The sequence below is a fragment of the Myxocyprinus asiaticus genome, chromosome 32 (genome assembly GCF_019703515.2).
Source record: "Myxocyprinus asiaticus isolate MX2 ecotype Aquarium Trade chromosome 32, UBuf_Myxa_2, whole genome shotgun sequence".
In the NCBI taxonomy this organism is placed as follows: Eukaryota; Metazoa; Chordata; class Actinopteri; order Cypriniformes; family Catostomidae; genus Myxocyprinus; species Myxocyprinus asiaticus.
Window position 1 is genome coordinate 43,028,168 of NC_059375.1, and position 16,440 is coordinate 43,044,607.

General features: G+C 37.7%; 1 protein-coding gene across 3 annotated transcripts in view; it reads right to left on the minus strand.

The window, feature by feature from the left end:
- Window positions 1-16,440, minus strand: part of LOC127423504 (A disintegrin and metalloproteinase with thrombospondin motifs 14-like) — a 97,145-nt gene that overhangs the window by 51,327 nt on the left and 29,378 nt on the right. For all 3 annotated transcript variants that reach the window (XM_051667870.1, XM_051667871.1, XM_051667869.1), the window contains exon 4: window positions 13,170-13,366. In XM_051667870.1, coding sequence (XP_051523830.1) covers window positions 13,170-13,366 — 197 coding nt within the window. The remainder of the gene's footprint in view (window positions 1-13,169; window positions 13,367-16,440) is intronic.

The following is a 16,440-nucleotide window of genomic DNA, read 5'->3' on the forward strand; positions in this document are numbered from 1 at the left end:
GGAGATGGCGCCAAATACACAACACAGACTCAATGATGACTCAAATGACACAGAATGAAACTCATTCTGTGAAATCTCATTACTAAAATCATGTCTGCATGCTATGCAAACCTTTAGTCATTGTTGTGTTTGCATGTGTAATTAGTTCTTATGTACAATTATTATGTTTGATTTGTTTGGAGAGGCTTTTGGACACTATGATAAATTATATTTGCAATGCTGTAACTTTTGATCGCTTTGTCGTATCAACACAAAACTTTTCTCAGATACAGTTGAAATAATTGGGAACAAAGCGAAAGTTTTTCAGAGCCACCGTATTTACACCCAGAGATATACGTATAATGAAAAATCATAAAAATAAGAAAAAAGTAAATTTTTTGCTAGATTTTACTTTTTTTTCAGCAGTTTCTTAGGCTTAGAGTCGCAGACTGTATCATAATCTACATCATAAAAAAAATGGAAAAGTTTTCTTTACAATGATACTTAATGTTTTTTTTTGTTTTTGTTTTTGTTTTTTTGTCGAGTTACAGTATAAGCCTTTAATTTTGGGTATGCCACTGAAACAGGAAATCTTTAAAAACACCCTCAGAGCTTAAAGGGTTAATGGTTATCTGATGCACCGCTATGGAATTTGTGGGCCGATAACCGAAAATGCACAGCTAATTGTTGCAGATACCGACAAACACTAATGTTACTTTTTTCATTTTAACCCTTTAAATTGGAGCTGCTAGCTAATTCATTACAAAATACTTACTTGAAACAAAAGAGATGTCATTTAAAAGCAGATTTTCACAATCTGACCAACTCTTAACTGCTGCTATTTAAGGTTTAGTGGATGTAACATGAACTAGAAGTGTGTCTATATTACAGATGTATACTAATTTGAATGAGAAATAATGACACTACACTTGCAGAAATTGAGTATTTATGGTAATCCTGATGAATCACTAAAGTTAAGCAAGACAATAATGAACTTCAAAAAGATGTAATAATAAATTAAATCAAAATAATACGATGGATTAACAGCGTAACAAACATTAAACAACAAAATACACAATGCAAACATGTTTATTACTTCATGAAACATAAACAGAATATGGAAAACGGCATATTATTACTTACAGCAGATGATCCCGATTAAAACGAGCCACAAAACAATCTAACACGGTGCATAGAAACAATCCTCACAGAGGGACGTGACATAATAGCTTGGCTTTTAAAACTCTTTCATGGTCACATGTTGAAAATAACGCTGGTAATTCCACTACCTGCGCAATAATATTATCGGCCACATCCGTAATAAATACACAAACAAACCCAAAATGGGAAACATGATGCTTTAAAATTGGTGTTTTGTCATGTTTAGTTGATATCTGTTAGCTTTGAGGCAAGCTATATGCTATGTACTTTGACAAATGACAAAATGAAATTTAAGCAAATATATATATATTTAAAATTGATAGTTTTTCTCTTCTGTGAAAATGGACCAAAAATATTTTACTAATAAGATCAGAAACAGCCTTTAATCTTGAATGTCTGAGAAGTGATACTAATGAATAAAACTGTCTAAAATGTCTAAAAGAATTACTCAAAAATACATCATAGTGATAACACCCAATGAGCATCTTTTTAAACACGTTCCTCTCTCCATCTCTTAACTTCTGCCCTTTGCACATGATAATAATCAAACATCATTTTCTCAGCACTCGTCTGTCGGATCGTCTAAACAGCTTCTCGGTGTTGACATCGTCTCTATGAACTCAAGCTTTGACCATCTAAATCATATCTGATTTAATGAGCTTCAGTATTTGCCTTTCAAAAGCAATTCAGTTCTGCTCTATTTGAGATTGTTGTAGTTTGTGAAAAATCTTGATGGAAAAATATGATGCAACAAGCCACACCTGCTGAAAATAACAGCGTACACCAATCTAGCAGGTTTACTGGTTTTAGTTGGTCTCCAAATCTGACAAAAACCCCTCTAAAGCCAGCAAACCATACCAGCCTGACCAGACTGGGAAACCAGTTGAGACCTGCAAACCAACTTAGCTTAAGATGTTTTTTCAGGAAACTTTGGAGTCATAAGTTCATAAATACCCCTCACCAGTAACTGCATGAAGACTAGAATGAAGTTAGTTAGTGTCTTGTGTCTAGGTAGGAGTGGGGAACCTTGTTCTTTACTTAATCCCTCCTGTTTTGGCCTTTATGATCACTTTATCTGATGTTTGAGTATAACTGGCGTAATTTTAATACTACGGCTAACTTGGTACAAGATTTCATTCGTTTGCCGTCTGAAGCGCTGCTTAAGTCATGTACAAAAGATCAGTTATTGAAAATTGCTGAGCATTATGAGATTGAAGGATTAAAAGACACCGCTAAAGAAATACTCAAAAGCTAATATAATAGATAGTGGTGTACTTTTAGCCGTAGAGTCAGGGCAAGCAGTTACTAAAATAACATCTACTCCCTCTGGAAGTTTGGCATGCTCTTTAACGTTTGAGCAGCAAGAGAGACTTTTTATGTTGCAGCTTGAACAAGAGCGTATGAAGTTAGAACTTGAACATGAAAAGCGTAAAACTGAGCAAACAAACCTCGATCTCCAAAGATATCGTTTAGATCTGGTAAACTTGTTAATGAGAGTCCTGCTGATTTTTCTCAGGGTGATCCTTCATTTGACACCGTTGGAAATTTGCGGTTGAGCGTGTGGCTGATGCAAAAGGTTGGCCTGATGAAGAGCGAACACTACTTTTACAATGTGTTTTTACAGTTAAGGCTCAAGAGGTTTACTCCGCTTTGCCGGTATCAGAGAGTGAAAATTACACTACGGTTAAGACGCTGTTCTAAAAGCTTATGAACTGGTACCAGAAGCATACCGCCAAAAGTTTAGAACTTTGTCCAAAGGGGTGAATGAAGCTCACATTGAGTTTGCCAGAGAGCTCACCACCCTGTTCAATCATTGGTGTGCTGCATCTGAGGTACAAGCATTAGAAGAATTGTGTGATTTAATTGTGCTTGAACAATTAAACATTTCTGTGCCCGCTCGAATGGCTAGTTATATAAGTGAGCATAAATTTAACATGGAAGATGCTGTGCTCACTGATGAGTATGTTTTGACTCATGAGCTTAGTTTTGGTGAGTCTCGTAAAAGTAAGGAGCTGTCTGATCTTAAAACTGATTGTATGACACATAAGAATGCTAATTTAAGCCTGCTGTGCTCGTGGCGCCTGCAACTATTAGTTCTGTTAAGTCTGCCTGCGAAGAACATTCTAATGTCGTGAACGCTGTTAGAGACTTCGAGTATGCTCCATTTATTACAAATGGTTATGTGTCTTTGATTGGAAGTGACGAAAAGATTCCAGTCAAACCTTTGAGAGATAAAGGGGCTTCAGAGTCTTTTGTCTTACAATCTGTACTGCCATTTTCCCAGGTAAGTGATACTGGGACCAGTGTCCTTATTCGGGGAATTGGGTTAACCACTTTGTCTGTTCCTTTATACAAAATAGTGTTATCTTCTGATCTTGTGAATGGGGAAGTCTTGGTTGGCCTGCGTCCCTTACTGCCAGTTGAAGGGGTTGACGTAATCCTGGAAAACAACTTGGCAGATGGACGGGTTTGGCCTGATGTTTCTCCACCTCTTGTGGTATCATCTGTTCCATTGTTATCTGGGGAGCCTGTTGAGAGTGCTGAGAAGTACCCAGAGGTATTTACAGCTTGTGCTGTGACCAGAGTCATGAGTTCTTAGCAGCATGATTCCTCCCTTGTACCCAGGTCTGATACGTTTTATGAGCAAAAGTTTTCTTTGTCTGACTCTTTCACTGTCCCTCGTTCTGAATTGATTCAGGAACAGTGAGCTGATGTTACTTTGACTGATTTGTTTGAAGGGGCCTTACCTTTTGACCAAGCTCGAGATGTTGCTCGTGGTTATTTTTGCAGGACAGGTTGCTGATGAGGAAATGGGTTCCTCATGGTAGCAGTTTTGCAGGTGACCCTATTATGCAGCTAAGTTTCGTCCTTTAGTTTTGCAGACCTCCTACGATGTTATTGCTGGACATTTGGGTGTTAAAAAAAACCTATGACTGCATCCTACATTTCTTTTGGCCGAAACTGTACATCAAAACATGTCATACCTATCAATTAACTGGGGAACAGAATCAGAAAATAAGCCCTGCTCCATTGTCCCCCATTTCTGTGATGAGTCAAACTTTTGAGCACCTGATTGTTGACTGTGTGGGCCCATTGCCCAGATCGAAGTCTTGCAGTACTTACCTGCTTACTGTTATGTGTGCCACTTCAGGGTACCTTGCAGCGTAACCTCTCCACACGATTATGGCAAGATCTGTGGTGAAAGCTTTGACTCAATTTAGATCAATCTTTGGTATTCCAAAGATTATACAGAGTGATCAGGGGTCTAACTCTCATGTGTTTTCACAGGTGTTCGAACACTGCATTTTAAGCAAGTGCCTATCATCCCCAAAGCCAAGGTGCTTTGGAACGTTTTCACCAAACGTTGAAGTCCTTGCTGCGTGCTTATTGCACTGAAATGGATGGAGATTGGGAAGAGGGATTACCGTGGCTGATGTTGGTGGCACGAGAAGTTTGTCAGGAGAGCACTGGTTTCAGTCCGAATGACCTGGTGTTTGTGGTCCATTAGCAGTGTTGCGGGACAATTGGACAGAGACTGTGCCTCCTCAAAATTTGATAAACTATGTGAATGATTTCAGGTGCAGACTTTATGAAGTGGGTAAGTTAGCAAAAGAAAAGCTTCTTACATCTCGGTCAAAAATGAAGTCTCTTTTTGATCGACAAGGTGAATGCTGACAGTTTTCTCCTGGTGACCAGGTTTTGTCTCTTTTGCCAATTGATGGTTCACCTTTTCAAGACCAGTATTCTGGCCCATTTACTGTAGTGGAAAAGATTTCTGATTTGAATTATCTGATCGCTACTCCTAAACGGAGGAAGTCTACACAATTGATTCATATTAATTTGTTAAAACCCTACAACCGTTCAAATGTTCTTCTAGGTTGTGGGATGTGGGGACTACTGATGTTAAATTTGCTCTTCTAGCTGAGACTCTCATGCACTACTTCTTTGGGGAATGAGGTGGATGAGAGAGTTTCTCCTCCAGATGAGGCTGTGTTGCTCGGTCATTTAAAAAATTTGTCTATTAATAATCTGGATGCATTGTTAGCCCATTTGACTGATTCACAATGTGCTGATCTGGTTAGCCTTATTAAACGGTATTCTGTTTTGTTTGCTGATGTACTGTCTTGTACACACTGGGTGGAATATGATATTGACATTGGTGATGCTGAGCCCATCTGCCAACGTTTCTATAGCGTTTCCCCAGTGAAGTGCAAGTATCTTGATGCTGAAGTTGATGCAGTATATTTTTGACCATGATATTGCACAGCCGTCGTTCTCAAGCTGGGCATCACCCTGCTTGTTGGTAAGTAAATCTGATGACATGTTTAGTTTTTGTACTGACTATGGGAAGGTGAACAGGGTGACTAAACCTAACTCTTTTCCCCTTCCCCACATGGAGGATTGTCAGCCTAGTTGGGGCTGCCAAATTCGTGAGTAAATTAGATCTACTGAAGGGCTATTGGTCCCTTTGACAACACGTGCACAAGATATTTCTGCTTTTATTACATCTGCAGGATTATTTTCGTACAATGAGTTTTGGTTTATGCAATGCCCACGCAACATTTCAGCGGCTTATGAATAGAGTTGTTTTTGGCTTAGAGGGAGTGGCTGTTTATTTGGATGATGTCATCATTGTTAGTGACTCCTGGAAACAGCACTTGCGTCGCATTGCAGCATTGTTTAGCTGCCTGGAGGAGCCACGTCTTACTGCCAACTTGGTCAAGTGTGAGTTTGCCAAGGCGACAGTGACATACCTTGGAAAGGTGGTTGGACAGGAGAGTGTGTGACCTGTGCGTGCCAAGGTTGACGCTATTGATCATTTTCCCTCTTCGACAACCAAGAAAGAGTTGATGCGTTTCTTGGGACTGTTGGGCTACTGTAGTAGGTATTTAAAGAACTTTTCCACTGTAGTTGCCCCTTTAACCGATCTGCTTAAAGCTAAGGCTGCGTTTAATTGGACGCCTGCCAGCAAGCTTTTGAAGCGGCCAAATTGCTTCTCACTTCTGCTCTAGTGTTGGCGGCACCACATTTTTATTGGCCTTTTAAGTTGTGTGTTGATGCCAGCAACGTGGGTGCAGGAGTGGTATTACTTCAGGCTGATGATGAGGGTGTTGATCGTCCTGTCAGTTACTTTTCAAAAAAGTTCTCCTCTTATCAACTGAGCTATTCTGTGGTTGAGGAGGCGGCGTTGGCTTTGATTTGGGCCCTGCAACATTTTGAGGTTTATATTGGGTCAGTAGTTGTTCCATTGGTGGTGTACACTGATCACAATCCCCTCACAAATTTACATTCTTTGCGATGTCCAAATCAACGCCTCACAAGATGGTGTCTGTTTTTACAGTCCTATGCACTGGACATTAGACGCATTAAAGGGTCTGACAATGTTTTGGCTGACGCATTGTCTAAGGCCCTTTTGCCCAAAGAGTTTTGTTAACCTCTTTGGTTAAGCGCTAGTGACTCCCTAATGGTTTGCTCTCTCCTATTTGGTTGCTGAAGTCTGGAAAGGGGATGGCAATCAAGGTTGGAGTTTTCCAGAAGGGTGACTGGACTATTTATGTTTTGTCTTTGTTTTTGGTGTTTTGAGAAATTGTTTTGGGTCTCTTGTAGATCCCTTTTCTTTTGGGGAAGGTGTTACAATCCCTTACTCATGAACGGGCTGTGACACTTTGTACAACCTTCACATTGCATTCCTTCAAAGGCGACGGGAAGTGTTCTCGGAAATGCTGTGCAGCAGCAAATCATGAGGATAATTGCGTTTCAGATGTCCATGGAACGCCGATTTTTCACATGCGCAGTAAGGGGATTTAAACACTTTCATACGTTTCAGTGTGGACAAGCAGCTTTTGGAAAACATTTGAAAATGGCAATGTGGACAGCAAGCATTACGAAAACGCTGTTTTCACATTTATCTGGATTAATGTGGACGTAGCCAGTGTTAACACTCGAGTCTTCTTAAAATGTCAAAACAAACTTTGACCTCTTTCATTCAAGAACAAACAAACAAAATAATAAATAAAACCATAAAACAGAGAAAAAAAACCCCACAGTATTCTTTTACTTTATTTTTATTATTTTATCCACATTGCTCATGTCCACTGTGTACCTGTTTATTATTAATAAAATGTATTACAGAAATAGTTTACTATTGTATGATAATAATTATTAGGATTCCTCCGGTAGGAGGAAACCTATTGTTTTTGTTAGTATTCTTATTATTATTCCTGTAGCTCTATATTGCCCAATAACTCAAGATCTCCTTGGTAAAAAGTTTTGAAATTTGGCACATTGTTACTACAGGCCACGAGTAACTACCACAGCAAAAATGGCCCATGTGAGCCTATTGGTGGCGCTACCCAATTTGCCCCAATTTGTCAATTTTCAAAGTGATGCCATTTCCACCCCATAAGTCCAAAATGTCTGAAACTTGGTATATATGCCTCATTACTCATGAGGAACAAAAAAGCCTCTAGAACCCATAAAGTCCGCCATGATGGATTTTCCTGTACAATACAAATTTGTCTAAAACGACAAAAATCTACTCCTCCTGAACCATAGCTCCAATTGACTTGAAACTCGGTATGTATGTGTAGGATACATGTCTTTCAATTTCATATTTAGCAAAAATGAATACAATACAAAACAGCTGAAAGGTGCGCATTTATGTAAATGTCCACTTTGTCTCAATATCCATGTCCAAAAAATCTAATGCCATTTTGACTAATGTTTTTTCTAACAGGCTTCAAGATGACATCACTCTGAAGTACTGTGCAAAATTTCACCTTGATATGTCAAAAGATGACAGAAATACAGTTTACTATTATTTATCGCTAACGCTAAAATAATGCTTTACAAATCCACTAGTCATAAAACCGATACTTTGATTCAATCACCAGTTCATATGAAGACTCTTGCAATGTTTAATAACAAATTAATGAAATGTTGTGTACATGTGTGAAGTACATGTCTCTACCACGTCCATTTTTACATAATTTGCAGTTTTGAGGAGGAATCCGCATTGCTGCTTGCAGCTTTAATTATTATTATTATCATAAAAATAGCAATATATCACTGAAATAAATTCTTCCATTTTTATTATTTAAATCGCAGCCCTTTGCGGTTTAATAAACGCACAAGGTCATATCAAGGTTTATATTTTGTTTTAATTTAATGTGCAGCCCTACAAACAACCCATTTGGCTTTCATAATGTGACATATAAACAAAAAAAATAAACATAGGCCGGGATTTCTTTTCATCCATCACAAATGGATTGCATCGTGAAAAGTGGATGCTATATACCAGTATGGGTTTTTCTATGGAAAAACGTTCACTGATAGACAAGGAACGTGTATTAAACAAATACGGTCCATTTTGATTTAATGTGGACTTGCAGAATTTATGTGTGACAAAACAGGAAGTAAAAAAAATGGTTTTCCCAACATCTGTTAAACCTTAGGACAAGCAAAAACAAAAGTAGTTCTCCATCTGGACAAGGTATGCAGACTGTAATTAAGTCCAGGTTTACAGTACAGAATCTGCAATGACGCATTCACCTCCTGCCACGCAGACACGCCTGGAATGATGCGAGCGGATCTGAAGCGCTGTTATATGATCCAGACATGAAGAGGTGATGCCGTTTGAAGTGTCCCAATGAGCCCTGAAAATCAGTAAACCATCTCTTCAGTGCTACTTAAATTAAAGGACTCATATCATGAAGAGTAAATTTTCGGATCTTTTGATTTAAGACTTCATTGTACGACGAAAACACTAGCTTTCAAAACCCCCAATTTCCTCAGCAGTCTCTAAGTGGCTGCAATATCTTCCCCACTCCGTGCTGAAAACATGCACTTTCCATATTGTAAACATGTTTCTGAATTTATGAGGTGTGACCCTGTCTGATGACCTTCACGAGAGGCCCGTTTTGTGTTTATTTTCGGCAAAAGGCCCCAGTGAGTTCACCTACAGTTTCAGCAGAACACATATAAACGCATGTCACGCCGTCCATCACCGGCTAAAGTGAATGTCTGACAGCCAACAGGATATAAAAACACATTTTTCATTCTCTGACAGGAGGTGAACAGAATATGCAGCCAGTAATAAGGCCACTGGTGGATAATACTACAAACCTACGTGAGTAATATTGAGTAAAGAACTCCACTGACCTCAAACCGGGTCTGAACTGTTATTTCTCAGCCCGGTTTCATGATGACCCATTTAACTTGGCTTGTTTTGGATCTTCAACAAAGAGCTTGCTAAAAAATGAGAATGTTTTTAAACAGTCTCCTTGGGTTCCATTACAAACTTTTTAAAATATGTATTTGAAAATATAAAGTACATAGAGTTATAGTGAATACCAACTCAAATTGTGCAGCTTGTTGAGGAGGTATGACATTACTTAAACAATAAATTGGGTGAAGACTTACACTAAATTATATTAAATGAACACAAGAATTATATTTAATTATATTCATTAATGTGTACCATTATACACTACCACACCATCGCAGGTTTGAATCCAGGGCATGCTGAGTGACTCCAGCCAGGTCTCCTAAGCAACCAAATTGGCCTGGTTGCTAGGGAGGGTAGAGTCACATGGGGTAACCTCCTCGTGGTCGCTATAATGTGGTTCTTGCTCTCAGTGGGGCACGTGGTGAGTTGTGCGTGGATGCCGCGGAGAATAGCATGAAGCCTCCACACGCGCTAGGTCTCCACGGCAACATGCTCAACAAGCCACGTGATAAGATGCACGGATTGACGGTCTCAGACGCGGAGGCAACTGGGATTCGTCCTCCGACACCCGGATTGAGGCGAGTCACTACACCATCACGAGGACTTAGAGCGCATTGGGAATTGGGCATCCCAAATTGGGGAGAAAAAAAAAAAATGATGTACCATTACACAACAAGACAGAGTAATAAAGAGCTATATTTACCTACATATATTTTTGCAGCCCATTTGAAAATTATGATAATTAGTGTTCAGCATCACACCAATACAGGACAAAACCTGGATCATTTCAAGCACCGTAAACAACACCAGCATTGTGAGGAGGCGACCTGCTGGCTTTGTACAGAACTCTCCAGGTGGTACGACACCTACAATGCTGAACAGAGAAGCTTAACGACAGAGCCGAGGGTGATTTGACTCGTTTGTGTACGCCATACACACACAAGACCAATAATGATGGAAACATATGGCGATGCTACAGTATAGTGTATTGCAGAGTTGTATTCATTGTAACGTAGCAATTTTGTTCAAGCACAACAACGAAAAGCCAACTGGTCAGCCAATGAAAAAGACATGTAGACATTTAATTAATCCCACAACAAAAATGTATAATATGCACTTGAATACACTCCTTTATTTAAAAAGATAAAAATATATATGTATAAATATTATACGTTATGCATCAACGCAAACTATTCCTTGTGTTGGTTATGTTGAACTCATGATCTCTGGTCTCCATAGGGTCAGTCATCAGTCTAGTGGGGCCGAACTGTGGGTAACTGTTACAGAGTGAAACCAATCTGACTGGAGGATTTTCTGCTGGTAAGTAGATTAAGGAGGCAGGACCTAGTGGAATGTGTATTTAACAGGTTTTTTCTCTCTCTGGTAATCCCACCGAAGACATGCTGGGTGCAGGATGCCCAATAGCAGCGGGAAACACTTTAAACACACTGACGGGTCAGGAGAAGTGAACCATGGGTAAAAAGTAATGACTGCTTTCTACGGTTGTCGACAGAGAAATGTTCTATCACAAGGTCTTTTGTTGTTTAATCATGAGCAGGATATGAATTATAGATATCAACAAATTCCACAAGTTAAAATACATTTTTAATTGTACTAGTTAAAATGCACTTTTGTTGTCCCAAATTTGTAAACATGTTACTCTGGTTTTGTTCACTCAATCTCACTTTGAAAAGTCTAATTTTATTCCACTAGATGGCAGCAAGCACAAGTAAAAAATATTTCTCTCTCTATCCATTCCATCACAATATACAGATCTGAAATGTAGGTGGCGCTGTAACACATTTTATCCCTCACAGATGTGCTCGTCCATAGACATTCAGTCTAATTTTCAGTTCAAGCACCACCCTCATTATTTCATTGAATATCTCGGTCTCTGAGTGGACTAGAAGCTCAATCTAGATGTCATTAAAAAGCTCCTCCCCTTTGCAATGATATATAATATTGTATCATCAATACAAACATACTTTTCTGATGATTTTTTTCATGATTTTCCTGCTGGATGGCATATTTTGTTCTAGACATCTAAGATATAACATTGGATTATTCAGCCAAGCAAGCTCACAGACAAGTAAACAATGGCTCATTTATTTAGAAAACTGCCTAAGGAAAAAGTAGATATCAAGTTTTTAGCTATTTGGGGCTTACAGCATCAGTTATCGGCACATAAAAGAGATGTTTGTATTTGATGACTTACGGAAATCATATTTCAATTTGTGATTCTTTTGAAAATCGTTCGAACTGTGGTATTAGGGCAACAAAATAAACTATACAGTCACATTCCTGAGAATGAGAGCTTTCATTTGATATATGACTTGACCATTTATTTGCTACGTGAAAGACTTTTATTTTCATATAAAATTTCTACCCCATTACATCTATGGGGCGCTAATTTTCAATGCAAATGTTTTGAGGCCTTATTTCTTTATTTTATGTAACAAATGCAGAAGTGATGGATATATCTGAAAAGTTCAGGTTCTAAGCTTTCAAAGGATACCTCATATGCCTGACTTATGTATACGGGGACTTTAACATTTAAAATGTAATCTTTTTCCGCAATAGAGCACCCCCTTTGGGGAGTTACTGTAAGTAGTAAAAATGCAAATTTTTGATATCTGTAGTGGCAATATTATTTTCAGATATCTATAATACGACTGTAACTAGTTAGAAAGCCTTTTAAGATATCTACAATTAGTCTTCAATTTATTAATATCTAAAATCCATTTCCAGATTTCCAAATTTAACTAAATTTCATGTATCGAAAATGTGAATTTTTACTAGTTAAATAGTAATTCAAATTTTGATATCGGAAATGGGCATTTGCACTAGTAACAATGTAATTACTGATATAAAAAGTATTAATTTTACTAGTAAGTAGTATAATATATATATGTATATATATATATATAAAATTAATTAATTTGCTACTAGTTAAAATTACAAATATATATATCAGCATTGTACTACTTACTAGTAAAATTAATACTTTTTTATATCAGTAATTACATTGTTACTTGTTACCCATTTCCGATATCAAAAGTTGCAATTGCATTTTTATCAAAAGTAAATGACAGCTCATTATGAAATTCTACTAGTGAAATTGCAGTTACAGATATAATAAATATTTACGTTTTTTACTAGTTGAAATTCCATTTTTGATATCAATAATGGGTATTTCTGGGAGTAATAATGTCATTTTTGATATCAAGAATTAAGGTTTTTACTAGTGCAAGTGTAATGACTGATATAAACAATTTGCATTTTTACTACTAGCAATTCTAATACTGATATCAAGATTTTCCAATTTGACTAGTAAAAATTTAATTATAGATATCTATAATTCATATTCTGCACGTGAATGTCAAAGGGCCTTATGATAAATGTTCTGCTTTAAAGGTGAAATGTGTAATTTTTTTGGAAGTTAAAATACTGTACTTTTTTTTTTAATCGCAGAACCTATCCATTTGTTTATTGGAGAAAAGGTGTAAGAAAAAATACTTTCCATTGACAAGACTGTCGATAGATTTTGGAACTGAAACAATGAGGGAAGTGAGATTTTGTTAATCAGTTATTGACCAAAATGTCTAAATATCGACAGATTAATCGGTCTGGCCCATATATCAGTCTATCACCACTCCACCTTTAAATAAATAATAATTTCAGAGGCTTATTTGGTTTAAGATTTAACCGAATCTAGCGGAAACCGCCACTTCAACCTCAAATATTATGTATAAATGTATTTTAAAGAGTGCATGTGTGTGAAAACACAATATCAGTCACTTACTATATTCATGAGCGTTAAGACGTAGTTCTGTACGTGTTCTTTGCCGTGGAAACGCACGACTGAGTCGTCCACAGCCAGCAGCACCTCGATGTTGTAGTCTTCTTTCTTTGCATGTCTGCGTTTGCGCTCCGTCTCTGATAATTTCTCCTCCACCACGTTGAGAGCGTTGGGCAACTCAGCGATACCAAAGTCTGCCACTGAAAACACAACACAAACAGTTTAGATCAATAACAGACCATCAACAGGTTTAATGACGGGTTTACCTTTAGGAATGTGTTCAAGATATGTAAAATGCTTCCACAAAAACAACACACTGTTGAAAGTATATGACCGTGTTGCTACAATACATGAAATATATAAAGTAGTACTACTCTGTAGTTTAGTGTTGTAGAGCTGTAATGCAGTCATGGATCTGTAGTTCAATCAGCTGATATTTACAGTGTTTATAGGTCAGCACTGTATTGATATTCTTACATATTCTGGTCCGAAAACATTTCCAAGTGTCCAAAAGCTTCTCCAAACAAACAAAACATAGTAATGGTACATAAGAACAATTACACATGCAAACACAACAATGACTAAAGGTTTGCATAGCATGATTTTAATAATGAGATTTCACTGAATGAGTTTCATTCTGTGCCATTTGAGTCATCATTGAATCTGTGTGGTGTATTTGGCACCATCTCCTGGTGGCCATATGTAATTACAGTGATTGATCACAAGACTCTCTGACCAAATATGGAGGACTATCACCACTGGTTGGAGCACTCTGAACCCAAATTCAATTGGTTTAGTGTTCCATGATGCTACGGCATTTCCGATGACATCATCTGATCCAGGAAAGCTAAAACCAGAGAGCAAAATGCTGTGTGCACACTGTGCTTCATGTGGATTATCTAATGATCTATTCACCCGATTACCTTGTGTGTGGACTCGTTTTAAAGATAATCGCCTCCTGTAAGTAACGGTATGTGATAATTAAAGTTATGAGCGAAAATGCAGCACATCAGCAACACCTGTTCACATGAGAAATGTATGTCAAAGACATATACTTAGCTATTACTTGCTATATTTTTGTCTGTGAGTAAAACAAATAGGCTGGTTGTATTCTACTCTTTGAGAGCTTTCCAACCTGGCCTTCTTTGAAGTGCTAGAAATTAATTAACATTCATTTTAAAGCAAGGCAATGAATTTTTGCTGTACTTTGGTAGTCACAGCATTCCGTCAACTGCGAAGGTTCTCGCTCCATTTGACAACCCACCTGGAGTCTCGCCACAGAGAAAGACAAAAAGAAAAACAGTTCCAGATCACAGGGAACATTATTCATAAAACAGTTTAATTAATACAGAAGAGACATTGATATTGTTAAGAACTCTGCATATTATAACAAGGTTTTGGAGGATCCATCCTCACAACAGAAGAATATGGTTGTCAGTTCTGTTTGGGATGTTAAATGAAACCCATTTAAATTTGGCACCGTTATTGAATGAAACCCACTGAGTGAGAATGATAAATATCATAACATCCCTCTATTAAATGCATAACTAAAGATCAGATATCTCAGACAGCAGGAGGTTGAGTTTTAATTCTATTCAAGCAAAAGAATGACACGCAGAGGTAAATATCAATGAAATGTGTAGACCTCTGACACTAGCTATAAAACTCCTGACATATGGTGTTTACATTGACATTCTCCCATAATTCTATATACGTCACAGCTGAGTGAACTACAGACTTTACCGGCCGAGTATCATTTTTCACTCTCTGGATTCCTGTAATACAGATGTGAAGTATTAAAGTATAAAGTAGGCGATTTCAAGGTATTCATGCCTTAGTAGAACTTTTCTGTTCTTTCATTCATTAGTCCTCATTATTAACCCGTTAAATAAACAATCGCCGAGAGTCAAGACTGCTTCCATTTTCAATACAAATTAGCTCAAACGGCAGCATTTGTGACATAATGTTGATAACCACATAAATTTTTTTTATATTCGTCCCTTGTTTATAAACTTAGGGGTCGTTTCATGACAACGTTTTCAACTAAAAACTGAAAACTTTTTATGCGTTTTGGCTATTCATTTACACGACAACGGCGTTTTGGGGCCTGAAAACGGGTTTCAAAGTGCAAGTTTGTGAAAACGATGACGTCATGCGCACGTGTATTACGTGTTCAGTCTATAGGCAAGCGTGCGAGTACTTCAAAACAATGCGCGAGACATTCAAAACTACAATGGCGGACTACAGGACTGTGTTTGTGCTGCTCAAGATTTTGAGTTTATTGACGCTTCTCCAGCAAAGTAATTGTAGTAATAAAGCAAACTCATCGTCCGTCCAGACAAAATTGCTCGATGCTTTCGCCATCTTTATTGTATGTATTCACCGCTCTGTGGAAGAATGCTTATGTGCGCAGGCGTGTAGTGTTTCTTTACAAAGTGACATCGCCAAATACTGGTTTGGCATCCATAATACAGCGCTTTTAGTCGTTTTCACAGATCCGTGTGAATGGGGATCGTTTTGATAGCGTTGTCGTCTGTATGCGAAACTTTTCAAAAACGCAAAGGAAAAACGTTTCTGTTTTTAGTACATCTTTGTCGTGTAAACGTACCCTTGAAGAGCATTTTGGTTGAAAGTATAAAATAATGGTCAAAACAAAATCTGTGTAAAAATGAACACTGATTGAAAGTTTATTTTCTTAACTTTTAGATGACCTCAAAGCTAACAGACATGAACTAAAAGACACAATTGTCCAGTTAAGATTTCACAAGGTCTGTAAAAGTAGACTAAAAAGTGAACTTTTCATTCACACTGTCACTGGCCTTTAACCATTTAAGCTTGGATGGGCCCACTGGTGAGAAAAAAATATATTATCATTATATTAATAACTACAGTCTTGACCAGCTAATAATAGGTATCAATTTAAAGCTTAGAAGCTCTACTTTACAGTGCGTGTAAGCATTATGACCAAAACTGAACAAGTGCTTCGAAATTTGCAGACAAATCGGAAGTGTTCCATTTTTATCATTTATTAATAATTTTGCACTGTACATATTATTGGATCAGATAGCTTCATCGGAAATGATGTAGTACGTTGTCCAGCATCATGGAACACTAAACCAATCGTATAAGGATTCAGATCCCTGCAACCAGAGGTGGATGTCCTCCAAATATGGGCAGAGAGGATCATTCACTCTTATTACATATGGCCACCAGCAGATGGCGCCAAGTACACTGACACAGACTCAATGATGTCTCAGATGACACAGAATGGAAC